This window comes from Chamaea fasciata, unplaced genomic scaffold, assembly GCF_029207755.1.
Source record: "Chamaea fasciata isolate MVZ Bird 193981 ecotype frontalis unplaced genomic scaffold, bChaFas1.0.hap1 SCAF_8, whole genome shotgun sequence".
NCBI classification, from domain to species: Eukaryota; Metazoa; Chordata; class Aves; order Passeriformes; family Sylviidae; genus Chamaea; species Chamaea fasciata.
The window spans coordinates 23,805,612-23,830,968 of NW_027094093.1; the positions used below are offsets into that span (position 1 = coordinate 23,805,612).

The 25,357-nt window shown below is 44.8% G+C and overlaps 2 protein-coding genes across 3 annotated transcripts in view; one reads left to right on the forward strand and one right to left on the reverse strand.

Annotated features, from left to right (window-relative positions):
- Window positions 1–527: 527 nt before the first annotated feature.
- On the reverse strand, window positions 528–12,896 carry CNOT9 (CCR4-NOT transcription complex subunit 9). Its single transcript, XM_066190167.1, has 8 exons — window positions 12,764–12,896; window positions 8,888–9,067; window positions 8,393–8,508; window positions 6,827–6,936; window positions 5,944–6,053; window positions 5,369–5,467; window positions 2,849–2,940; window positions 528–2,164 (listed from the first exon to the last, which is right to left on the reverse strand). Exons 1-8 carry the CDS (start codon window positions 12,785–12,787, stop codon window positions 1,996–1,998), a joined length of 900 nt encoding a protein of 299 aa, XP_066046264.1. The 5' UTR covers window positions 12,788–12,896; the 3' UTR covers window positions 528–1,995.
- A 129-nt stretch (window positions 12,897–13,025) lies between these two features.
- USP37 (ubiquitin specific peptidase 37) overlaps window positions 13,026–25,357 on the forward strand; it is a 35,049-nt gene continuing 22,717 nt past the window's right edge. For both annotated transcript variants that reach the window (XR_010722142.1, XM_066190165.1), the window contains exons 1-10: window positions 13,026–13,108; window positions 13,916–14,123; window positions 16,934–17,105; window positions 18,208–18,308; window positions 19,504–19,685; window positions 20,032–20,106; window positions 20,627–20,724; window positions 22,224–22,308; window positions 23,230–23,391; window positions 23,830–23,961. Coding sequence is in view for 1 of the 2 variants with exons in the window: in XM_066190165.1 (XP_066046262.1) it covers window positions 13,968–14,123; window positions 16,934–17,105; window positions 18,208–18,308; window positions 19,504–19,685; window positions 20,032–20,106; window positions 20,627–20,724; window positions 22,224–22,308; window positions 23,230–23,391; window positions 23,830–23,961 (1,163 nt within the window). In the remaining variant the exon portion in view is untranslated. The remainder of the gene's footprint in view (window positions 13,109–13,915; window positions 14,124–16,933; window positions 17,106–18,207; window positions 18,309–19,503; window positions 19,686–20,031; window positions 20,107–20,626; window positions 20,725–22,223; window positions 22,309–23,229; window positions 23,392–23,829; window positions 23,962–25,357) is intronic.

Below are 25,357 nucleotides of genomic sequence, written 5' to 3' on the forward strand. Positions count from 1 at the left end.
CTCCCGAGGCGGAGCGGGGGGGGGCGGGTGAAGAAGGCGGTGGAGGGGCCGGCAGCACCCTGCGGCTCCCCTCGTTTGGGGTCGAGCCCCCCATTCTTATCCTCCGGTTGAGCCTGTCAGTCTCCAGACCCGCTTGCACCAGTGGGGAATCCAAGCTGGAGCAGCCTTAGGGCAGGCCGAGCTGAGGGCAGAGAGTGCGGAGCAGGGTCTAAACTTTGGGGTGGGCGATACTCTAACAGACCTGGACGCCGGGAGAGTGCGGCAGCGCTTGCAAAGACGCTTCAGGGAGGCAGCGAGTGCTCTCCCCCTGGCAGGCTCGCTGCCTTTCTGCAAAGCAAAACAGAGCAGCATCCCCTCCACACTACCTGCCCCAGAAGAGATGCGGCGCCACAGCCAGCTCGCACTGGGAAAGGCCACTCTTTCCAGCTCATATCCCCAAGAAGGCACATCCCGCCCTTCCTCCCATCTGCAATAAGCCCCCACTGCGCCGCTTTGCCCCTACACCCCCTGCGAGAGACCAGGACCCATTTCTGCTGACCGGGGTTTTATTATTTATTAATCCGAATTAAAAAAAAAAAAATAATCAACCAAACAGAAGCGTTTTCACACCCGGGCGAGGTCAGGGTGAAAAGGAGGGAAAGGGCAATGGTTATAAAACGGGAACCCGAGGGCAAGGAAGAGGCTATGCTCTGCCCTTGTTATGCAAGGCTGTGAGAGGAGGGAAGGGAAATGGTAGGATTTCAGACACTGTTGGCACGACACTGCAGATGATCAGCAAAATGGGCTACTCGAAGAGGGGGGAGAATTAAGTAGCTGCCCAGGCTTGCCTGCAGCCAAGAGCTGGCTTTGCTGCCGCAGAGCCTGGGAGCTGCTCCACTGCTTCCGAGAGCCTGCTGTGGCTGCATTAGCCCGTCGGCACAGAGGCGGCAGGTAAGTGGCTGCTGGTCCAGTTTAATTGCAGTGAGGCCATGGCAGATGCCAAGGCAGGTTTCAAAGCTGAAATGGATGCACCTGGCTGGCAGAGAGGAGCGGGAGGAGGGGGGAAGGGAGGGGACAGGACTGAGTGGCGCCTGGCGGGCAGCAGCGGGTGCAGAAGGCAGCATACCTGGAGCCTGCAGGCGGCAGGGGATCAGTCGGTGGCCTGCCCACCACCTCAAGGCAGGTGCCCTCGCACTGAGCTCCACGCGATAAGCCAGCCAGCAGCCTTCCCAGGTCGAGATGAGAGGCCAGCACACATCAGCCCCTGGCCGCTGGTCAGCTGTGGGAGTGCACTATTTACAGCACAAGAGGCAGAATCCTGCTGTCTTCTCCTTCCCCAAAGCCCTGGGAAGCAACCTTATGACGCATAGGTTCATTGCGAGCAATACACCCCTCCTCCTGGGGCAAGGACCGCAGTGGCCTGGCTGCAGCCACCTCCTCCACACCAAGGAAAAGGAAGAGACAAGCTCACTATGCTGGATGGATGCAATGCCAGGAGCAAGGATGTACTGGCAGGAAAAAAAAGCTGTCCCTGGGCTACCTGCAGCTGAGTAGCAATATTAGGAGGGGATAAAACAACTGGATCGGCTTTTATTCAGTTCACTCATCTAAACAGACATGTAAACAAGAAGTGACAAGGAACTGGAGGGACGTGGCACGCATACCCACTGTCGTGCACCACTTGGGCAGAGGCTGAGTTTGTTGAAGAGTGGACATCTGCACTACCCCATGCCTGGAGGTGGGGGAAGAGATGCCACCCAAGCCTCCCGGAGAGACTGGGATCTATACAGATTGTTTTTATTGATTTTTTTTTTAAGCTGTAGTATCAGCATTTGCTGGTGTTGGGATCCCCGGAGGCTTGCTGCACCGCTACAGAGCAGCCCTTTGGCTGGGTAGGATGGTCCGACAGGCCGGCAGCCAGCTGGCGTGCCCAGTTTGTTGCAGAAGAGGTCACCTGTTCCTGGTTCTTTGTAAACCTGAGCTGTTTCTTCCCCAGTGCCCCACCTCCCCCAGCAGTCATTGCGGAGGAAGAGGGATGCCCCGTGGGTCAGTGACTTGACCCTCTTGCAGATTCTTGACAAGCTGAGCCAGCCAGCGTTTTGTGGTGGTGTCATCCTTCAGGACCTGGGCGAAGGTGGTGTCCTTCAGCTGGTCAGGAAGGCACTGCCTGAGAGCTTCACGTGCCCTACATCAAGAGACAAGAAACGGGGCCCAACAAATAAACTCACAGGGGCAAGAGGGGAGCAAACCCCACTGGGAACAAAGTGTTCCTTTGCCTGGAGGTCTCCCTGCCAGAGCCAGCCAAAGAAAGCAAAGCAGCAGCAGCACTGCAGCAGGTGGCACTCAGCCAGCACAGCTCCCACCCCTTACAATAAACCCTGCCAAGCAGCCCCTGCACCCCAACACCCAGCAGCACAGTGATGCCATGCCAGTAGAGACTGAGGCCACAAATACACGCACAGTAGCTTTGGGCAGAGCCACTGGTCAGCAGGAGATCAGTTTGTATTCTCTCAACTGAATTTCATCTACTGCTAACAGCCTGTCTGATGCAGAAGAGGGAGAGTATAGTGTACCTGCCACCTCAGCCCTCCTCTGTAACTTGTTCAAGCTACATTTAGGCTCAGGCAGTAGTAACCTGCACAGCTGGAATTTGCACAATCCCCCAACAGTCACTGCTTCTCCCATGTACCGTAAAAGCTCCTGTGACTACCAAGAAAAAAATCCAAGCAAAAACCCCACTCATCTTCCACACTGAGCTAAGGCTGACAGAGCAGGAACCTTGATTCCCCCCAGGTGGGGGGGAAGAACTGAAGAACTGCGCTTCCAAGGGCACAGGAGAAGCCCCTGCCCAAACTCCTAAAATGTTTACCTGGGGTTATCGGAAAGGCGAAGGTAGCAGCGGACGACATGTTTCAGCAGCCGTGCCGATGGCTCCTTGGAGAGCTGCAGGACCATTTTACCCTGTTTGACAGAGGCCAGTGCCACCAGTTAAAGCCTTTAAAAGAACAGCTTCACAATCAACAGAGGCTGGGAAAGATTACTAAAACACTCACTCTGGTTTCCCACGCAGCACAGCCCATTACCTTTTATCTAGATACCCCTGCACGGAGCTGCTTGCAAGATGCCTTTGAGAATAGCAGCTTGCCATGACCTGGAAAGGGTTCTTTCAGCAGTTTGGGGAAAGCTCATCTCATTTCTGTTTAATTTTTACCTTCCTAGGACTACTTAGCAACTCTGTGAGATTAAAGAGAACCTGGGATTTCCCTGTCATGGAAGACACATTCCAAACACTTTGATAAGCTCACGCTGAGTGACACCATGAGGTGTGTTCCCAGGCTCTGCAACACCCCTGCTCTCATATGCATTCCCTTTATTTCAACAGTCTTCTAACACAATAGCAATACCCTGGAAAGCCAGGCCATAGGACTGGGCTCACCCACACCACATGTAGCAAGATCCTTATCCAGTCTTAGCACGCATCCAAGCAGTGTATTTTTTCTTCCTGCTACATGCCTTGTGAAGCTGTTCCAGGGAAGCAGGGCATAGACAGACCTTCCTAGCCCAGCCTCTGTTTCTCACACTAAGTAGGACTTTGCACATGGCTGCACCTTTGAACGTGCCTGGCTGAGCAGAGTGAATGTCTTCGCACACCTGCTCTGAAGAAATTAACAGAATGCTGGCTTGTATTTAGGAGTCAATCATATCTGCCCAACAAGTTGGGTTTTTTCCTGTAAACTACATTGGCTAACACCAACCATTTTCCCCATTAGTCAAATTCACCTGTATTTGGACATCCTGGCTGTTAGCAATTAGCAGGTCCCCCTCATCTGCCCTTTTGCAAGCTTCCTGTTCTTAGCAATTCCCTAGGATACCAATTATTTCTTCAAAGTAAGTAACCACAAGCTCCTCAGAGAGCTCCTGGATGGAAAATATTAACTTGCTCTTTTAAAAGCATATAATACTTGTGTGACATCTTACTCAGTTATGAGGAGACATGGAAGTAAATCATCACCCTCATTAGACAGGAGCACACCATCCTGATTTTTGAAATAGACAACAAAAAAGTCTGTTAATATTTTCATCTTTCTCTCTTGCACTATGGAATATTGATCCTGCCAGTGCTTCACCCAGCAGTGGGACTACACAAGCTAACACAGCTTTACACACCCACATCCTTCTGTGTTCAAGGAAGAATTCATGTCTGGGAATGGCACGGTCTCCTTCCCTCCCCTACCTCTGAGTTTCTAATTGCATCCTTCACTGCCCGAGTCAGATGTACTTTCATCAAGGCTGATCTCCCTGAATGCAAAAATCACATCACATTGGATATTAGGGACATCAGCTCAAAATCATTCATATTTTGCTGTTTGTGGGTGAATAGGAGGCAATGTTTTCTTTACATTTGCAAAAACAGACAAGTAAACATCCCTAATAAAAATATTAACATTTAGTCAGAGAACCAGGATTGCTAAGTGCCTAACTTACTGCTGCATTTTCTTCTCCTGACACCACCCTTTAAAAAGCAAGCAAACACACACAAAAGCATGGCAATAACTATTCCAGGGTAGATTTGTATTCCCCTTGGCAAGCTCAAAGATAAAGCTCAAGCTGGGGCTCTTACTCCTGGGATGAACAAATTTGGAGTACCCAAACTTGTCCTTTACAGGGATCACAGAATGGACAGAACTTGTTTGCTCTCTTTGTATTCCAACACAAAAATTAGAGCATATGCAGCAGCTAGTAGGAGCCAGATTCAGAAAGAAAAAACATGAGGGTGGCATTCCAGGCACTGAACAGGAAACCTGTGAAACTCCTTGGTCAAAGACACGGTGGGTGCAAAAAGTTTCCACAGGTTTAAGGGATGGATGGGACAAACACTGGGGGTTACTACATAGAAACCCCACAAGTGGCCCCAGAAATCCAAAGCTCAAAGTAGCTGGCAGCTGTGGCACTGTTATGAGGACAAGTATGATATATACTTGCCCTGCCCTTTCAACATGTTGTGAGAGACAGGGGTAGGACACAGGTCCATGATCTAAACTGTGTGATCATTCTTACATAAAATTAAATCAATTCACATTCCACCAACAACTGGAAACAACCACAACTCTCGAAAATCTTCTACTTCTCTGAAGAGGTTTACCTGTTTTGTCTTAGGGACTTAGTATATCACAACTAATATGTGTTCTCTTGACATGCAAACCAGAAATATACAAACGAAACATGGAAGCAGAGCTACAGTGCCACAGGCAATTAGCCCAAGAATGACTTCCCTTCCTCATCCTGTGCTCCAGCCAGACAGCAGTAAAGTAGTTGCTGAAGAAGCTGACTGCTATAGCATAATTTTTTCTTTTACAGATGTGAATACTTTAAAAACAAATAATCTTACCAGTATCATGGCAACATGGGAAAACCGCTCATAAGTCTGACAGATATATGCCAGCCCTGTGTCATCCAGGAGGATTTTCTGAAGAATAAATGTAGCAACCTAGAATGGGGAAAAAGCAGAAAACAAAGCATATAAACAACTAATCTACCATGAAAAGGGACAGCCTTTGTGTGGGGCTCTTTACAAGTCAGCTCCAGAGTTGAAAAGACTTCCAGCAGGCAGCAAATGCTTTACTCAGTGAAAGTTTAGAAGCCCAAAGAAAATGCAGGACAGTACACAATGCCTGGCATCTCTGGCCAAAGAAAAGAGATGGACACAAAGCAGAGTGTACAAGATGACTGGACTCAGGTTTCCTAAGACACCAACTACTGCCAGGCCACTCAGGCAATCTCAGGTCTTGGTCTGTTTGGTTTTTGAGGAGGTAAAAACTCCACCCATTTCTGTCCACAACACAAAATGCTGTTGTCCCAGCATTTGCAACGGCAGAGAAGCCAGCTCTGCAGGGCACTGGCTGCCTGGTCAGTCAGAGATGAGCAATGAAGTGTCTTTATTAAAACAAAAACAAAAAAAGGTACCGTTTTGGAGAGCTCACTGCCAGACTCCATAATACGTAAGCATAGGGGGATAATTTCTGTTGTCAATAAGAAATTTATCACTTCTTGCTCGTCAGTTTTCACCAAGGCTCCTTGAAGGAAAAACAAAACCCAAAATCAGTAAATGACTAACTGTCCCCAAAAAGTCTCACCTTTCAAAGAGGGCTTGTGTTCTGCTCTCCCTAGAAACCATTCAGTCTGAATGCCAGGCAGAGCAACTGCCAACCTAGACATGTTGCAGCACATGGCTGGAGAAGAAATCATTTTGGCAGAGTAAAAGTAATTAGTGTAAAATTTGGGGTTGTTTATTTTTCAGAAAGCGGATGCACTCTTGGCTCTCCTTCAGTAGTAACACAAGCACAAGAGGATCATGGCACCCACAGCAACCTCTGGGAGGAAGAAGTGCATTTTAAAACATTTTAAGTCTCTTTATGCATTGAGAGAAAAATTATTTGTGCAGAAAGAAGAAAGGAAAAAAAACCAAACAAGATAAGGGGAAGACAGGGAAAATATACCCAAGTCAATCAATGACAGAAACTCAAAGAAAGCCCAGCCTGCACCCACCCATCCCAGTGCCTAGCTGGGAGGGCTGATGGTGAAGGTACAAGTCTCCAGGTACTTGTACTCGAAGAAACATACTTCTGGCAATGCATTTAGACTTCAGTGGGTTTTTTCATAAGTGAAAAGGAAGAGGAGTCTGCCTCCACAATGGAAAAGGAGCAGCTCCTTTTCTTAATACTACAGGACTTGGAAAATCCCGAAACAAGAGACCTCTGACTTTGGTCATGCAGGTCTCTACGCCCACAGCATGAACTGCTCTAACTCAGCAGGAGATCAGTGCTCCAGCATTAGTCTGGCTGCTCACCAATGACTCCGAGGCTTGTGAGCCGCAGGTACTCAAATGGACGGGTCTTGCTGACCGTGTGCAGGAAGGGGTACAGGAAGAGAGGAATGTGAGCTGCCAGAAAAGCTGATCTGTGGGAAAGAGAGAACACACAATGTGAACAACAAGGAATACAAAGTGAGCACACAATCTAGCATTACCACACACAACCTCAGACTGTTCCTGGTGGACCCCATTGCTACTGCTCCTCAAAAGTGGGTAACAGTTAATTCTCCGATGGAAAGGCAAGAGGCAAATCCTGCACTGGGCACAGCACAAAACCTAACACCTGATCTGTCAATTACCTGCATTCCTGCCTCAGCTGACCAGGAACTGAGCATACCCTGTTGTTTTTATAACCTCCTCCTGCCAACCAGACTCTCTGTTTTGTACATTAACTTCTGCATTTCACCCTGCAGGTTCCCAATGGCAAGGATCATTAGCCACAATGCCTGTGAAAAGCACCTCTCAGAAATACAGACTGGCTGAGCTTTAGGAATCACCAGAGTTTAACTGTGCACCAACTCCTTTTCCCAAGAGTCCTCACAGGGCCTTCTGGCAGTAGTGAAAAGTAAAAACTGCAGGTAGAATGCTCGAGATTGCTCTGCTAACAGAGGGAAGTTCTGTTGCACAATCATCCAAAATACTTCTTCCATTTTCAGTTTTCAAACTTTAAATGTAAAGGTGAGTCACGTAAAACGATCCTATTTCCTTGGATATCATCTCATGGAGGGTTGCTCTTTAACACTGCTTTGCAGCAGGTCAAAATCAACTTCAGCTATGCTGCTGCGCAGCAGTAACAGAAGCATGAGATTGTGGATCTCTGGGTAGTTTCCCTGTGAGTTTTAGCTACTGATTTTGGCTTAACCAACATAATATTTTTCCCTACTGACACAGGCTGGGCATAGACTGAGAAAACATGAAGTCAGACATTGGCTGAGGACTCCAAAAATGGCTCTGCTATTGCTCCCTTGCCTCACGCTTGCCTGGGAAGGACAGTCCTGTTCATTCCACCCTTTCTAAAAAACTGTAAGCTGAAATTTAAGGAGTTCTTTTTTGATTTCACAGAATATTCTAAGTTGGAAGAGACCCACAAGGATCATGGAGTCCAACTCTTAAGTGAGTGCCCATACTGGGATAGACCCCACAACCTTGGCATTATTAACACTGTGCTCTAACCAAGCTCCTTGTCTAAATAATTGCTAGCTCAAGGATCCTTACACACAGCACTCAACACAAAGGTACTAAGGGTACCTTAGTTCTGGCTGACCTCCCAGAAGCTGCCACAACCCAATGTTCTAAGAGTTTGCAAGATCTCAAGATGATCCAGGGAATGCAATGCATTTAGGACCATAAAGCTGTCATCCTGATAATCCATGCAAACAAGTGAAAGCAGCAGACAGCTGCCTATCTATCAGCTCTGTTGTCTGTTTCACTTCTCTCAAGTAAAAAAAGGTAAAGGAGCTAAATTGCTCCTAAAGTCAAACACATAGGCTGAGGTGTCAATATCAACACCTCAGAAAACTCACACCACTTGGAAACACTTACCTCGTTTCCGGGTGTGATGCAACACACTGTAGCAGAGCTAAAGCATTGCAGACTCTGTTGGACTGATGAGCTGTCAAAGTCGGAGGGTTGATTGATGGATAAATATTTACAATTTCCTAAAAATTAACAGAGAGTGGAAAGTTAAAGGAGAAAAATCTCAGAAAGCTATACCAAAGCTCTTGCCTGGCAAGGAAGTGCAGTGACAGCAGGTAACAGTCTGCTTTCACCAAGCATCACTTTCAAGCTACACGGCAGCCACCATGCAGCTCCAGGAAAGGGCAGAGCTGGGTCAGAGTCAATTTGACATGGAGTCACAGGAGTGCATTCAAACCTTAACCTGCTCCCCTCACCACATGATCCAACAAAGATCATACTCCCAAGCAATGGTAATAAGGGATCCCACCAGTTCCTTCCCAGATCCACCTCATGGATGCACAGGCCCTGCAACATGCTGATGCTGCACTACAGAATAAAGACACAGACAGCCTGACCCACCTGAAGGAGTGCTGCGATCGTGCCAAACGAGTGCCACAGCATAGGGGCAAGGTCAGGCACAGACTCGCGCTTCTTGCTCAGCTCCAGCAGGGCATTCTCCCGTGTCTCGGGGCTGGACAGCTCATTGATCCATTGGTAGATCTTTTCACGGTCAACCTGAGCCAGTGCTGTTGGCACAGGCTGGGAGGGAGACAGGAAAGCTTCAGTCCAAACATTTTATCCAGTTCTCACCCAAACCATTCCCACAATCTGACAGAAAAAGAAACCCGACTGAGAGGGCAGGACCTAAAGCTCTATTAAGATGTTCTGGATACGGATCCATCCCTTCATTTAATTAGTCTTAGTATTTCACCTATTTGAAATTCTAAGGCTTTATTTCCTGGCCTGACTGGTTAAGACAGTCTCTCTTAATCCCCCTGTCAAGCAGTACCTTTGTAACTTCATTTAGCAGGGAGAGCCAAGCTGCTGCCCATCTGTGCCAGCAGAGCTCCTGGGGAGCAAGACACACTCCAGCCAGCTATCACTTGCTCCACCTGCATTTAGTTCATGCTTCAAGTGCATGATTCCACAGATTCAGAGTAAGGCAGAGGTTACCTTTTTCTCTCCACAAATACCCATGACATAGGAAACTACCAATCTCATTGAGTGAGATTCACTCAATGACCATGAAAAAATATTCATACAAATACTAGAAAAATTTTCACTTAGTTCACCGTCAGCATGATACTGGCCACAGCCAGTAACAGCTGGTGTTACCAATGGCTTGTATGATACCAGGTACATTGCTCACATGCATGGAGCTAAAAGGGAATTTTTCAAGAATGACTTTGTGCAAGATCTCAGGATGATTTGATCCCTGTTCAAAATTAGCCCAGAGAAGGGTAGATCTGTATTCCTAGTGAAGACACATTTTCTACTACTCAGGAGAAATCCTGATTTTGCTTCTGCCTCTCTTGAAACATCAGGGAAAGAACAGTATCAAGTTCAACAAGTTCTCAGTTAAAAAAAATGAGGAAGAAGAGGGAAAAGAATTTCTGTGGAGAAGGCAAGGCACAAGTCTTCCACCAAAACTTTGTCTCCTGCCTCTGCTGGCCCAAGCAGCACTTGGTGCAAACAAATGCTCTGCAGGCTTCCTAAGGAGATAGTTTGGTGACTCAAGAGACAAAATTTTGAGGAAGACAAAAACCATCACTAAAATCCCCTGCGTGAACACTTGTAAAAGCCAGGTCAGAACCCTTTCAAACACTGCTGCAGTGGCTGATATTGAAGCCAAGCACAGCCTTGTTGGTACTTGCTGCTCCTGAGCCACCCCAGCCAGCATGCAACCAGCTCTGCATCCTGCTGTGCATGGTGATCCTGGCTGGAAACAGGACTGTATTTCTATATTTCTATCTTTTTTAGCCCCAACTAAAACTCTTCATGTGCCCCCCACAACAGATGCAAGCAGAGTCTGTACTGCACTGACACCAATGCTGCCACCAAGCAGCTCAGCACTGAGACACACAGGAGAACAAAGGGGAGCTCAGGAACTGAAAGTGGCTGAAATGAGACCTGAAGCTACACAGCAGAGGCAGTCCCAGAGGGGATGCAGGAGGGATGGAGAGAGACTTGCAAACTTTTGGCAGACACCAACAGCTTTCTATCTCTGTGTCTGGAAAGGTTTCCCTCCTCTGTTTGTCCCCATTTTATAACCATAGTCACATCCAAAGAGATTCTTTCCCAGCTGGGGGATTTCTCTCTCCTCCAGACACTTCTGTTGTATTATTTAACTTAAATGTTCATACATAAGCAAATGCAGTGCTATCAGTCCCTGTACTCTAAGGCTCAAATACTTTTTTAGTTGTTCATATTTCCTCCTGCCCTCTTTTTTCTCACTGTCATGGTTTAGGGATGGTATTCTCCAATTTAGTGTTCCCACTGAAACCACTCTGAGCCACTTGTCACCCACTCCCTCCCTCCTTCCCCTCCATGTCCCCCTGCCCCAAGATGGAAAGGGGAATTGGAGGTACAAAAGGTAAAGATCACAGGTTGAGATAGGAACAATTTACTGGGAACAGCAAACAGATAAGAAAACTAACTAATAACTAGTATTAGTGACAGAGGGTACAAGAAAAGAAAAGTTATTGCTCACACCACAGAACCCCCCCCAATAATACCCAAACCCAAATCAAGTCCTTCCTCCCTCCCTGAAAAATGATGTGAGGTGGTACAGAATAATCACTGGGGCCTGGCTATGCTCCCTCCTGTCTACTGCAAAAATTAACTGTGTTCTGGCCAGAACCAGGACACTCACTTACTCAATTTGTAAATTTTTCCAAAAATCTCAAACTAAATTAGTGATCCTGCCAAGTTTCTTGTACTCCTACAACTATGAGCACAAGTGCACTTCTAACTTCTACAATGAAGCTCAAAAAGAGAGGGAGAATGAACAGAGCTAATTTGTTTTTATGTGGGATGGTGGATTGACAAGCAGTGTAGCAATAATGTTGTTACAATTGTGTTATCTAAAGCTTCCATCTATTTTTCTAGACTCACGGGAAGTTTCAGTTCCTGTAAGCTTGAATGGATCGACCCCTTAAAAGCACAGTCATGTGCTTGTGATCCCTAGAGAGCACTAAGTAGATTTTCCACACAATTAGATTTATGATGTCCAATATCTGCCTTAGCCAGAACAGACTGCTTTTCATAGGCTCTACAGTTGGTCCTTTTGTTTTAGTTTAAATAGAAAGATGCATTTTTTTTCCTAATTCCCTATTTCATTATTGTTTCTTCTTCTCCCACTAAGTCCCAAATTTCTGGGGAACCCTGAGGGACACACAAATCCTGCAAGCTCCAGGACAGAACCCCACCAGGCAGACTCTCTTTTGCACACAGGGAAAGCAAAACTTATCAACAGTATTACGTGAGGAAAAATCTTGAAACACCTTTTCTCCTTCTTGGAGAATTCTTATCCAATCTTGGCAGCTTCCTGAGGAGGATGAGGGCAAGCACCAGCTATGGACGGTACTGCCCTGCAATGGGGCAAAAGGGAAGTAGGAACAGGCAGCATCTGCTGCCCTGAGGAGCGTTTCACTACCCACTCTTTCCCTCTGCATCCACGGCCAGCAGTAAAACAGCTCCCCGGAGGGCAGAGGAGGTGGCCGGGCATGCAGGTGTCACAGGTGAGTGTTTTAAGGTCGCTAAAAGAAGATCTACTCTGCACCTTGTGCCTCAGCGGGAGGGTCTTCATTACCCCTTCTTATCCCACCCTTTCTTATCCATATCATTTTCTTCCCTGCTCTTCCCCCTTCAACACTTTGTGGATGTTTTTTAATTATTATTTTTGTTGTAGATTGATTAATTTTAGACTTTTGTTCGCTTTTCCTCAATGTACTTTTGAAGTAGTAGTGCAAACCTTATCAACGAAATTTGTCACGCCTCTCCTTTTGTAATCCTGCTTTTGCCAATTCCTTTAGTAGCGATTCTTTAAGAGACCTTAAAACACCGATTCGCTACAGGAGGCATCCAGGCGCAGGCAGGGAGCACGGCAGGCAAGGGGGAAGGAGGGAAAGCCCAGTGTGATGCACACGAGGCACAGCCGGGTCACCCAAGCAGGGAAACCCTCCGGGCCCCGGCGGAGCCACGCCACAGCAGACAGCCCGCACCGCCGGCGCGGAGCGGCCCCAGGGGAGCAGCCGGAGTCAGACAGCTGCCAACGGGCCCCGCCGGCGATGCCGAGGGGACGGAGCTCACCGGGGCTCCGCCAACCCGCGGCCTCAAGTTCCCCTGGCAGCCGCAAGCGGCCGCACTCCCGCTCCGCGCACGGCCCGCGCAACGGGGCCCCATCCCCAGCGCCGTCCCGTCGCCTCCCGGCGCGGCGCGGAGGCGGGCGCTCACCGCGGCCGTGGCCAGGCTGTGCATGGTGGGAGGGTGGGAACGCAGCCGGTGCCGCCTCAAGCCGCCGCCGCCGCCGCCATGGACTCGGTGCCGCCGCGACCTCTCACCCGCCGCGCGGGGCACGCCGGGACGGGGCCGGTCCGGCGCCGGCGCCTGCGCGCGGAGCGGGCGCGCGCGGGGCGCGCCGGGAAGGCGCTGCCGCGCTGACGTGAGCGGGCGCGCGTTGCGCGCCGTCTCGCGCTGCTGCGGCTGGTTCCCGCCATCCGCCGCCGCCCCCTTCCCCCGCTCCCCCCCCGGGCCTCGCCCCGGGACCCGCGGGACGCGCCGGGACGCGCCGGAACGCAGGTACCGGGCCTCGCCGCCACCGACTCCTACCCGCTCCCGACCGCCGCGAGCCGACCGCCCGCCCTCAGAGCGGCCCGGCCCGTGGCGGGCGGCGCTCCCGTGCTCTCCATGCCCCTGTGTGGGTGAGCGGCGGAAGGGGAGCCGGGCCAGGCCCGGGAAGAGCGGGACCACCGGCAGGCGGGGCCGGGGGCGGCGGCGCCTGTGCGCGGGATGCCTGGGGGAACCTCCCCGGCAACGCCTGCCGGGCTGCGCGCAGGGGCCGCTCCATTCATTCCTTCTGCTTTTTTTTGGCAATACGCTCCGCCGTGCTTTCCGGAACCCTTACGGCTGTGTCTTTTGCCCCCGGGGCCCGTGGCTTTCCCGGGCGGAGAGCAGCGGGAGAAACCGGAGACCCCCGTCCGGGCCCTGCCAGGTGGCCGCGGGTCCCGCGCCCTCAGAAACGAGCTCATGTTCTTTCTTAGGCTTCCTCCAGAACTTTGGTTCCCATCTCATGCTGGCTTTCCTAGGGCACTTTTTTTTTTTTTTTAACCTTTCCTTAGATCCGTTGAAGTTAAGGGGGTTTGAGGACTTCTGTGTCCGGAATTGTGTCTGCTTACCTTTCAGCAGTAAGGAATCGCTGCACTGCTGTTCATGCTGGGAGAGATTTTGTTAATCTAAGTTTCCTTCACTGCTGATCAGCTCTTTCTCAGTGTGTTTAAAAACAGTGAGACGGTTCTACTAAACTTCTATGGATAGTTCAAGCCATGCTTCTCTCTTCCTTGAGCCATTATTTGGCCTGCCAAGTTATACGTTTCTCCTTTTTAACAGGTTTTTAAGGTGGAGCACACTTACTCTCGTTAGCTCTTTTCTGTGAGAAAGCATGGCTCTGTTAAAGGTGCACGGACCTGTCCGGATGCGCAGCATGCAGACTGGGATTACGAAATGGAAAGAAGGGAGCTTTGAAATTGTGGAGAAGGACAACAAAGTGAATCTAGTAGTTCACTACAGTGTTGGAGGAATTCCAACGACGTTTCAGGTATGCCAGACATTAAGGCTTTTGTTTTAACAGTGCATGGATTGTGCTCTCTTGTGAACAGCTGTCCTCTTCAAGGCTATTAAGTGTCCCACAGACTTCCCTCTGTCACTGTTTCTTGTTCCTCATTTCCTGAACACTAATCCCTTTGTATTATTCTCCAGTAAATAGTTTACACGTATTGTTAAAGGATCTACCAAGGTTGGTATTGAGATTCCATTGAATGGGAAGAGCCAAAAAAGCAGAGAAAAGTTACAGAAGTATAGAGCACCGTGGCTCACGTTCTGGATTTTTGGAACCTGTAACCTTTCTGTTACTGGCACATTTGTGTTCTCTAGAGGAGAAGATCCTGACCACTTTCTAATAGCTGTTTCCCCAGCTGAATGCAATGGTGTTAACACACCTGTAGCCTTTTGCAAGACTTTGCTGAACGTTAGTTGTTGCAGTTTTAGGTTTTAAATGCAGATGCAGGTTGTTGTTAAAGATTCTCTTGAAACATTCAGCCAAATTTTTTCTCATTCTATAGTTGTTTTCAGGTCAGTCTTCCTAGATTTTGTGCAAAATGCCCCAAATCAAAAGCAGAGTGCTTTTTCTGTAAGAAATACATACCTGTTTTTAAAATATGTAAATGATACAAGAGCAGTTGGAAGAAAAAAAATCCCATCTTATTTAGCAACTTTGTAACAGCCTAAACTGATCTAGGTGTTGGCTTCTGCTTTTTCATGCCACTGTTGTTTTTCATCAGTAATGTTCACCAGTCTGTTCTCTAAGCCATTTATTTCTGTGTACAGATGCTATGAAAAAAAGTTTCTGTTTGAAAGGTTAGGTTTTTCCTGCCTTAGAGTGCTCAAGTCTCAGTTAAGAATCTGGCAGCTGGTGTTGCCTTGAAATCAAGGCAGTGAGGAAATCGTTAGCTGTGGATTGTTCCCACCTGTATTATTGTAGACTTGAATCTCTGCCTTCTCACGTGTGCTGCTGTGGCTGCAGGTTTGGTTTAATCCACTGTTGCACCATGTTGCTCCTCAGAACAGTCTTGTCTTCCCCTCGTGCATTCCCTGGGTGCTTGTTCTCACACACCCCTTTCTACCTGGATGAGTGATGTGGTGTGACAGCAACTCAAAGGGAGGTTCCACGGGGAGGATGAGCCTACAGAACAGCTAACCATGGCCTAAAGGGGCAGGTTTTGTTCCCAGCCTCTTAGGTCTGCTGTCTCTGGCACTTGACAGATCTCTTTGTGAGCTCAGTGGAGAGTTTTCACAGAAATTTGGGGAAAAGACTGCATGCAGGATCTAGTGGAGGGGGTGATAAACCACCATGCAGCTGGGACTGCAGCAGAGGAAGAGGAGGAGGCTTGTACTGGAGGGTAGTTTGTGTGAGACAGCCCCAGGCTGTTGGCATGCCACTTCAGGTGTGACAAATTCCTGATGATCTTGCATGAGAAGTAGCATTCCCTGTACTTCTGACAAGCTGCTCTGAGAGGACTGTGAGTGGTTTCCCTGCCTGTTTTTACTATTCTGTTGTGGAGGGTTTGGACGGATCCAGCATTACATTTCTTTCTACACTGATTGGTGTGTCATCAAATTTCTTCTGTCAGATGATGTTTTAGAGATGTTCCAGAATTTTCACTGAGTTGTTCTAGATAGTATTAAGAGAATTACTTTGTTTCCCTACACCTGCCAAAACTTTGTGGCACTGAGTTGTAACAGGTGCATGAAGAGTATGGATGGAGTCTTCTGACAGCATTTTGCGTTCAGATGGGTTGTTTTGCACTGAGATGGTGAAGTAATTGTAATCCCTTTGCACTGGGCTCGGTGTTTTAAGAGAGCATGTAATACTTGGAGTCCATTATTCAATTCTTAGGTCTTTGAAGATATTTTTAGCATATATTTTAAAAAAATCTCAGCAGCCCACAAAAAAACCCCAAACCCAAAATACAAGGATTGAGCACAAAGTGTTTCAGAAGTGTAATGTTCCCATTTAAACAAACCCTTGGTTTCTGATCGAGGTGGTTTTCCAGCTGCTCTTACAAGTTTCTGTTGTGTCTGGATTGGTTTTCCAAGAAGCTAGAGATCATAATGGAAAAAAAAGAAATCTCATTGGTGGACGTGGAGTGTCTTCTACTATCTCAGTCTTTCTGAGCTACCCTCAACCTGCATGAGTAGTAGAACCTTTACCCAGCAGCCAGTTTTTGTAGGTGACTTAGCATGAATTAACAAGTAAGGTTATTATAAAGTAGCAGGAGTATCATTAGGGAGCACAAAGTCGTCTTAAAATTGTTCTTGTGCTCAACCATAACCCTGAAAGTTTTGACACCACTTAATTGTTACGATGTTGCATTCAGACTAAGTGTGTTTCTTACTGACTTACTCCCTCAGCAGATTCTTAAGCCATTTCAAATCTGTCTGGGACCAAATTGTGAAGTGAAACATTTGTGTTTAATACTTAAACTTTCCTGTCTTAAATTGTATTTTGCACTTTATTTGGAAGTTTTCACTAAGTGGGACTTTATGAAGTTGTTTTTCCTTTACATTTACAAATGTCACACTCGGTAGGAAAGCAAGTTTCAGAAAGCTTATCCAGGACTCTAGAGACTGTTGAGCAATAATAATACTGTCCTTACAGTTCTGTCAGATGCCAAGGTCACAGATTGTATTAATTCTGTGAGGTTTAATGTTTCCTTGAAGTGGAGCCAGGAGAAGTATTTTGGTGTGAGTTTCTCTTATCCTGTCTATTTGAAATATTTTGTTTGAATTTGTAAGTATTTTGGCCTTTTAAGGTTGGATTTATGCTTACAGTCACTTTCTTGTTTCCAGTTAAGCCATAATATTAAAACTGTGACCTTACGACCAAATGGCAGAAAACTGTGCTGCCTGATGCTGACACTAAAGGACACCAGCTTTCTGACAATTGATAAGGTACCATTTAAAGATGCAAATGAAATGCGGATGTATTTGGATGCAGTCCATCAAGACAGGGTTCATACTGGTGAGTGCAATTGTTGTCAGTCATGTTATAACATTATGGAGAGGTGTTGTGTTTTCTTTTTCCCATCTTATCATGGTTTAACCATATTAAACAACAGCTAAGCCCCAAGCATCTGCTCACTTACTCTTCCCAGTGGGGTTGGGAAGACGATGAGGGAAGTGAAAATGAGGAACCCTGTGGGTAGAGACCGAGACAGTTTAGTAAGTAAAGCAAGAGCTGTGCATGCAAGCAAAGCAAATGAGGAATTCATTCACCTCTCCCTGTGGGCAGGCAGGTAGGTGTTCAGCCATCTCCAAAAAAGCAGGACTCTACCATGTGTAATAATGACTTGAGAAGACAAGCACCATCACTGTGCCTCCCTTACTTCTTCCCCAGCTTTATACACTGAGCATGATGCTGCATGGTGTGGGATATCCCTGTGGTCAGTTGGGGTCAGCTGTCCCATCTGTGTCCCCTCCTGGCCTTCTGTGCATCCCCTGCTTTCTCAGGGGTTATGTGAGCAGCAAAAAAGGCCTTGACTCTTTGTGAGCAGAGCTCAGCAATAGCTATAACATCTGTGTTATCAGCGGTATTTCCAGCACAAATCCAAAACATATCCCTAGCATTGCCACTGGGAAGAAAATTAATTCTGCTCTAGCCAAAACCAGCACATATCTTCAGCACATTTTGTCCTCCTTGTGTTCCTGTCTTTCTTTGCACTTCTGTAAATGCTTCTTTCTGGCCTTGAGCCCCATTTTTTGTTTTATACCTTGCCCATGCTGAGCAATAATCAGAGATTAACATACAGGATTTGTTTATGTTGTGTGTTGGTATTTGAAAGATTGTCTGTTAATTGCCCATGCACAGTCTCTTAGTTTTTTATTTTACTTACTTAATTTTGTTCTTTTTAAGGATAGGAGGTTTGCTGTCAAGTGGCTAAATGACCACTATGAGGGATATCCATAAACATGTGCTTAGGTCTGTGCATTCAGAATGTTGTCATCTGTTGGCAAGAAATCTAGTATGCCCTTTCCAAAATCAACTCCAGCTAAACATTTTGCAAATAAAAATCCCAGTCAGTTAAATGACAATCAAATCAAATATTGTGTACTTTTTCTGTCAGCTGGAAAACCCTCACAAGGATCTGGCAGCTTTGGAGGTGTGCTGGGCAGCAGGGCCACACAGAAGGAAGCTAACAGGCAATTCTCTTACATAGAGAACCAGGTTTGTTAAATTGTTCAAATTTTTCCTCTCTGATTTTATTCTATTCCTCTCTTCCTCTCATTCTCTTACTGTATGTTGTGAGAGCTTGGAATAGATGTGTATGGAGTGGTTGGCAGTGTTGTATCTTGCTTGTGAGGAGACATCTGTATAAGTAGGAAAGGTCAGTGTCTGGCTATGGAAGTCAGACTGTGTTCTTCACATATGAGCTTTCAGGCAGAGAAGAAGTGGAAATAGAAGGAAAGTACACGACTGAGACTTGCTTCTCACATAGTTCTGAATCTCTCTTTGTTTTATGCTGGAACACCTTACATGTGTGTGACCGTGTGTTAGCATAGTTCTTTATGAGTTTAGCAGACTTCAGCCAAATATGTACATTAAGAAGCAGCTGAACAAAGTTACTGAATTTGTGGCATTCTGCTCACATTTTTGTGTCAATTTCACAGACTTTTCTCCAGAAGTTGTTTTTTTTTCCTTCAAAATATTTTTGTTCTTCTTTTTCTCCCCAAATTTCATGGTGTATCTACTGGCTTTAATTTACTATGTTATCTCTGTTAATATACTTGTATTACTGCCCTGAGGGAGACTATTTCTGACATTGTCCCAAAACAAATTCTACATGTTACTTAAAGGCAATCTCACTGTAAAAACTTGAGGCTGTGTATACAGTGGTGAGATTAGACATGTTCAGTTTTCAAGTCTAAAATTGACCAACATTCCTTAGTCAACCAATTATTACCTCCTTCTGTTGCATCACATGTAGGGCTTGTTTGGCCCAAGGCGGTCATGGCACCGTTTTAATTATATGGGGTTTAGTACAGCTTTTTAATATTTTTAATTGTAATACCACCCAGAATTGATCTGGGGGTACTTAGGAATCATGCCTTGGGTTTTTTAATGTCAAAGCTTGTAAAGGAGATTTAAAAAACTTAAGTTCAACTGACTTAGCATTGGAAAATGGGAAGGGAAAGTGGTTACTGCAGTAGTTTCATGTTTACTACTTGTATTACTCAGTCCAAGTTTTACCTATGTGTTTAGTGTTTAAAGTCTCTAATTCTGTTACAAGTAGCATCTCTCCACTTCTGGATGCTACATTGTAGCAAATAAAAAGTGGTGAAAATCATAGATTAGACTAAAGATGATCCTGTTTTTTCACTCTTGGGTTTTTTCCCTGGCCCCCTCCACTTGGGCTTTGCAGACTCCTCCCAAAAGAGTGACTGTGGAAAGTAAGGAGGAAAATACATTTCGCAAGGTGCTGGGTACCCCAGCGAGAGGCTCTATGAAAAATTCTGCTGGGGCTGGAACACCAAGCAACAGAGTGAACATTTCAGCACCTCCTGCATCAACCGTCCCCCACAGGACAGGCTTGTTGGAGAATCGGTAGGAGGGTTTTCTTCTTACTATGATACTGTTAAAATTCAGCTCTTTATAGAGCTGCAGGTGGAACTGAGACATAAGAAGGGAATATAAATCTTCCTCTAGTTTTGCTGTTACTTTTAACAGGATGTTAATCCATGCTTTTATAGCCTCTGATTGGTATTGGCACTAGAGCTTTAAGTACAGCTTAAGAGTTGGCAGACCAAATGCTTCTCTTTATGCTATAAATGTGGAGGTTGCAGAAGATAGGTCCAAAATGCATGGAAAGCATTGAGGAATTCTGTTCACTTGAAAGAGAGTCATTTACTAACCTTCCAGAAAGAATGACCACAAATTTTTGTGTCTTCAGTGAAAAGAGGAAAAGAACACAACCCCCTGGTTCAGAAATGAGTGAAGATTATCCCAAAGAGAATGATTCTTCAACGTAAGTAACAGTTGTTTCTAATTTTAAATTCCTTGTTCATTTGTAAAGATATATTTTTCTGAAAAGAATGCTCTCAGCCACATGGACCAGGCTAGTAAGCTTGAGAATACATTGGGTACTTGAAATGTGGATGTGTTCAGGGTTAATAAGGGAAATACAAACTACTCCAGCAGCTGATTTGCGTGAAGTGGCACATGCAAATTTTGTGTCATCGATCTTTTGTCAATTATGTCAGTCAGAACTGCATGTGCACTATATGTGCTTTGACCCTTTTCAAAACAAAACTGATAAAGGGGAATTCCCATTTGAAGAAGCAGCTCCATGTGTTTGAAATCAGATTTCATTGCAAGAGGGCTTGTTTAAATGAATTGGTTAAACTTATATGTGAGTGAAGTTCTACTGTTCATGGTCAAGTATTAAAGGTGATAGGAGAGAAATGCTTTAAAACAGGTTGTAAATATTGAACAGGAATTTCCCATATCTTCCATAACTGCACTGCCTTCCACTCTTCTCTCTGTAGGAATAATAAAGCCTTGAGTGATCCAGCATGGAAGTACTTGAATAGTAGCAGAGAGAAACAGTTGAACCTGAAGCAGGCTGAGGAGAATAGGACATCAGGTACAAAAATGAATGGAAAGCCAAATGATACCTGGCCTTGACCAGTATGATTTTACCCCTTTGGTACTAGTTCAGCAAGTTGCTGCAGAGATGTTTTTTCCTAATCTGCTATGCCATTAACTTGTTGCTTCCTCCAGAGCTGTACATGAGATGCAAATAACCTGACTTCATTTTCAAAGCCTGTCCTGCTCTAGTGTGGCCTTGACCTTTATCCTTAAGTGCTGATGCTAGCCCATGAGCCAGCTTGCTTGAAAATTCCAACAAGCAGCTTCAAACTGTTCCAAGCTGCTCTTTCCCTTGGGAGGGGATTTCTGTAAATTCCTTTTTGCTTGCTTTCTTATTTATTTTTAAAACTTTCCTTTGCTCTTAATGCCTATTAGACCTGTAGGCTTGTTTTTGTGATTAAAATGTGTACTGTTTGATTTTACTTCCTTATCTCTTCCCTAGAACTTATAGGGGAGCTCACTGGGGCCAGGGCTTTTGTCCTGTTTGTACCCAAGTTCTGTTGGATACTGCTGTGGGACAAGGCTTTACAGACAACACAAAAATATTGACAATATGTAGATAAGTTAATAAGCAGAACCGTTCTCCAGTTTTATGAATAAATACTTACCTTCTTTCCTCATAAAGGGAATGAATTCAAGATCTTGTTTTTATGGGGGAATGTTGGTGGATGCGTTCTTTTTTTAGTGCATCTCTGATGGTGCAGGTGTGTTGCTGGAGCAGCCAGTAAGGTGAATGTTTACCTCTGAATGGAAATCTGGTTTTGTCTTCAGAGTCAAAATTAGAGTCTGTGTATCCCTGCAAGTTCTGATAACAGTATTGCAATCTTCTTTCATCTATCTGCATTTCTGAAAGTCACGTGGCTCAAACAACTTCAAGCTGGAAAAGAAGCAAACGGTTATTCATTATTCAAACCAGATTACACTATGATTCACTGTAATAGGTGGCTTTTTGACTCTTGAGAGCATTTTTTTGATGTGGCACCATCTGAGGCATTAGAGTCTCAGGATCTGTCACAATGATATCATAGCAATGAAACAATCCTATTTTGCCTCAAGTATATAGTAATTTACTGTGGAATTGGGAGTGGGAAGAGAAGCTGTTTTCACTTCTGCATATTTATGTTGAATTTTGAGAGCACTGCATTGGAAATCAGGAGTTTTCTGTACATGTGTCTTGTCTCTCTGAACAAGAGGTAGAGATTTATTAACTTTCACACAGTTAAGATAATGATTTTTTAATATTTCATATTGCACTTTGAGTTTGATGGAGACTGAATTGAATACCTTAAACTCCGTCATGCCTTTACTTACATATCATTAATGTTCACATTAGTACTTCTAAGTGTATGTATTAGTAGTCTCTCAACTAATTCTAGAAACCAATATTTGAAGATTTTTAAACCTTTTGACTAAGTACTTTCAAACAAGTTGTTTATTTTAAAAATAGCTGTGTAACCTGGAACGAAACGTCCTGCCTTTCCTTCTCTTTTAAAGGTGTTTTGCCACTACAGTCGTCATCTTTTTATGGTAGTCGGTCCTCTTCAAAAGAGTACTCCACTGGCAGTTCCACCCTGGACAGGTAGGATGATTCACTGGAGTGAACTGTAAAAAGCAGTTGTTTCACAGGAATTCAGCTCTTCAGTTTCCTATGTGTTTATCACTTGGTGCTTAGATGCATAACATGGTGGGTTTAGTTGTTTTGTTTTTTTTCCTTCAGGAGCACAGTCCAGTTCTTCAGTGTGTCTTCAACTGCCCTGCTTACATCTACAAGCTCTAGTTACTGCTTGCAATAGAAAAGACACTGTAAAATCACTCAAGTCTGTTATAGTTGTTGTGAATGACTCTAGATGATTCAAATTCTATATAAACTCTGGAAGTTAAGTCTGAATCCTTGCTTCATTTTTCCCAAGTAGATAAATGGCATGCAATTCTGTATTTTAATAACAGTATTTTAGCAAATACTAAATCCTGCTGAGCTTGGGATTCTTCTCTGTTGGGTGCTGTGCAGTCAGACTTGTAGTCTGTGCCCTAGAAAGATGAGATACAAGATCAAGGGAGAAAAAAAGCATTGTCCATGTTTAAATGTTAGGAATTGAGGTCCATAGTGATTGGGTTACAAGAACAAGAGACTGAAAATGAGGACTCTGGCCCAGATGTGAATTTTAAGCATATCTTGGGAGCAGTGATCTCATGCTATGTGATCATTCTTCCTCTCTTCATACAGTGTGGAGAATTATTAAATGTTTGTAAGACCAAAGACTTGGTTATACTGCATGCACACCAGTGGATATAAGGAAATTTAACCAAGCTAAGAATTTAACACTGCTGGAAAGAAGTGTTCTCTGTCACAACTCTTTTTCACTGTGATACTTTCCAGTTATCTTGTATGGCTTTACCAGTCCTTGACTTCCATAGTGCTGTGATTCCAGTGTCATGGACTATAGCCCTTTAGGGCAGAGCATTAAAAATCTTAACCCTTCTTATGCTTTTATGTTTCTAGGTCTAGTGTATCCAGCCAGACCCCTTCAGCCAAAAGAAGCCTGGGATTCCTTTCTCAGCCTGCCCCTCTTTCTGTTAAAAAAATGAGATCTAATCAAGATTACACAGGATGGAACAAACCCCGAGTGCCCCTTTCCACCCATCCTCAACAACAGTTGCAAGGGTAAATTTAATTTTCTTTATCTAGCAAGCATACTTTGATCATCAGAACATGCACATTCTTGTTATAATTATTTAATTTTAAAAATAATCCTGAAATTAATGAACACTGAGGCAGGGAACACTTTTCCTAGTTTGGAGGATATGTATTCTTGAATTCACATCCTGGGAGTTTCAGAGATGTAATAATTTTAGGTAATTCATGTTCCTTTAATGATGGTTCTACATGTATATATAAATGCATTTTTTAAAAGTTTGATTGTAGAAACTCATGGGTGCTTTCCTGATAAATGCTGCCTCCCATGAGTTTTCAGTTTGGGCTGAAGGGCTGGGGGACAGCTCTAGTAAGAAACTGTGGGGAGTGGCTGGGGTGAATATCCTGTGTGTTAGTAATGCTGTGCTTATAGACACAAAGTATTCTTTTTTTTTTTTTTTTTTTCAGATTTTCAAACTTGGGAAACACCTGCTATATGAATGCCATTCTACAGTCCTTGTTTTCAATTCAGTCTTTTGCTAATGATTTGCTCAAACAGGGTATCCCATGGAAAAAAATTCCACTCAATGCACTTATCAGGTAAAATCCACTTTCTATGAAAGCTGTTTTCTCCTTCATGACTGAGAAACTGGTTTGGTAATTCTGAAGCATCTTTGTAGAGGGTCATTTGCCTGCATAGATAATAAAATAAGTCGTAGAGCTCTTTGTGTTTTGGAGCTTTACTTTTGAAATAGGAAATCTGCTCTTAAAACTTATAATACTGAGTTAGAGGCATTCTTTTACTGTATTTCTAGTGTCAGAGTGAAATGCTTCAGAAGAAAATGTAAGAAATTGCAAAATAAGTTAGATACAGTAAAATTTCTTTTAAAAACTTTGCCAGGTAGAGTTTAAGTTGATCACTGACTTCACCTGATATGTGGGGGCTCCTGCCTTTTGTTTAGTAGCTGTGGAAAGTGTTCAAGTTTTGCATACTTAATCTTTCTCTAAATTCAACCACTTGGGATTTTTATTATATTTTCTCTTGGTCACCTAATTTCTTTTCTGTCACTAAATAAGATTCAGGATTATCAGAACCATTTGTATTTCCGTTTAATAAATTTTTTCTATTTTTTGAGGTAATTTTTCTATTTTTGGTGTGTCATCTTGAACTCTTTCTACACTACTTGGGATCAGAGGTTGTTCCATGTGCCTCTTGATATGTCCTTTCTCTAATTTTTGTAGAAGGATCTCTGCAGGTTGTGCTCCATATACCTAATGGGCAGTGTGTGATCCTGTACAAGTCAGAGTTGATACTCAAAGCATCTACTTTGTCTTCTCTTGGTTTGGCTATATCATCTAACCTGGTGACTGTTTTTCTGGTTGATCAGTGATTGCTTATCAACTGTGCTGTATTTTCCTAACATGATTCACTGAGCAGCCCTCCAACCCTGGAGGGCTAGGACAGCACATGCTGTTCTTGGAGTTCAGCAGAGTAGCAAAAACTTGTCAAGCTGCAGCAAACAGATCAGATTCTTGGGGTAACTGAGTATTAGTTGTTGGGTTTGGGATGCAAGGGGGTTGTACAGGTGTTCCCTGTCTTTGAGTTGGGGGTTTTTGGGGTCATGGAAAGTGACATCTTCCTATCACTTTCCTATGTATGTAGCATGACTGAAACTTGTGCTTGGATTATATTTGGTGTGTATGTCCTGTGAAATTGCAAAGCAGTTGTAAAAGATAACTAAATCACAGTAGCTGAGAGGCACAGGTAAATTTCACAAGTTTTATAGCAAAGCTAACAGAGGCACTAGCTTGAACCAATCAACTCCTTATGGCTCTTTTTGCTCCAGCTTTTTTCTCTGTTACAATGTTTTCACTGCTGAAAGAAGTAAGGCTTGAAAATGAGTGGAAGGTTAAAAATAAAACAAATAGAAACCATTCTGACCATTCAAGTTGAATTTAGTGATTTTGTGTTACTTATTTTGGTACTGTGTGATAT

Bases quoted from the DNA above. Each gene is read 5' to 3' on its own strand.
- CNOT9 (XM_066190167.1), bottom strand. From the start codon at position 12,787: ATGCACAGCCTGGCCACGGCCGCG. The intron at 5,468-5,943 runs GTACCTTTTTTT...TCCCCATTCTAG, and splicing joins GCAGTGAGCTCTCCAAAACG to GTTGCTACATTTATTCTTCA. The intron at 2,941-5,368 runs GTAAGATTATTT...TCTGTCAAACAG, and splicing joins CCCATGTTGCCATGATACTG to GGTAAAATGGTCCTGCAGCT.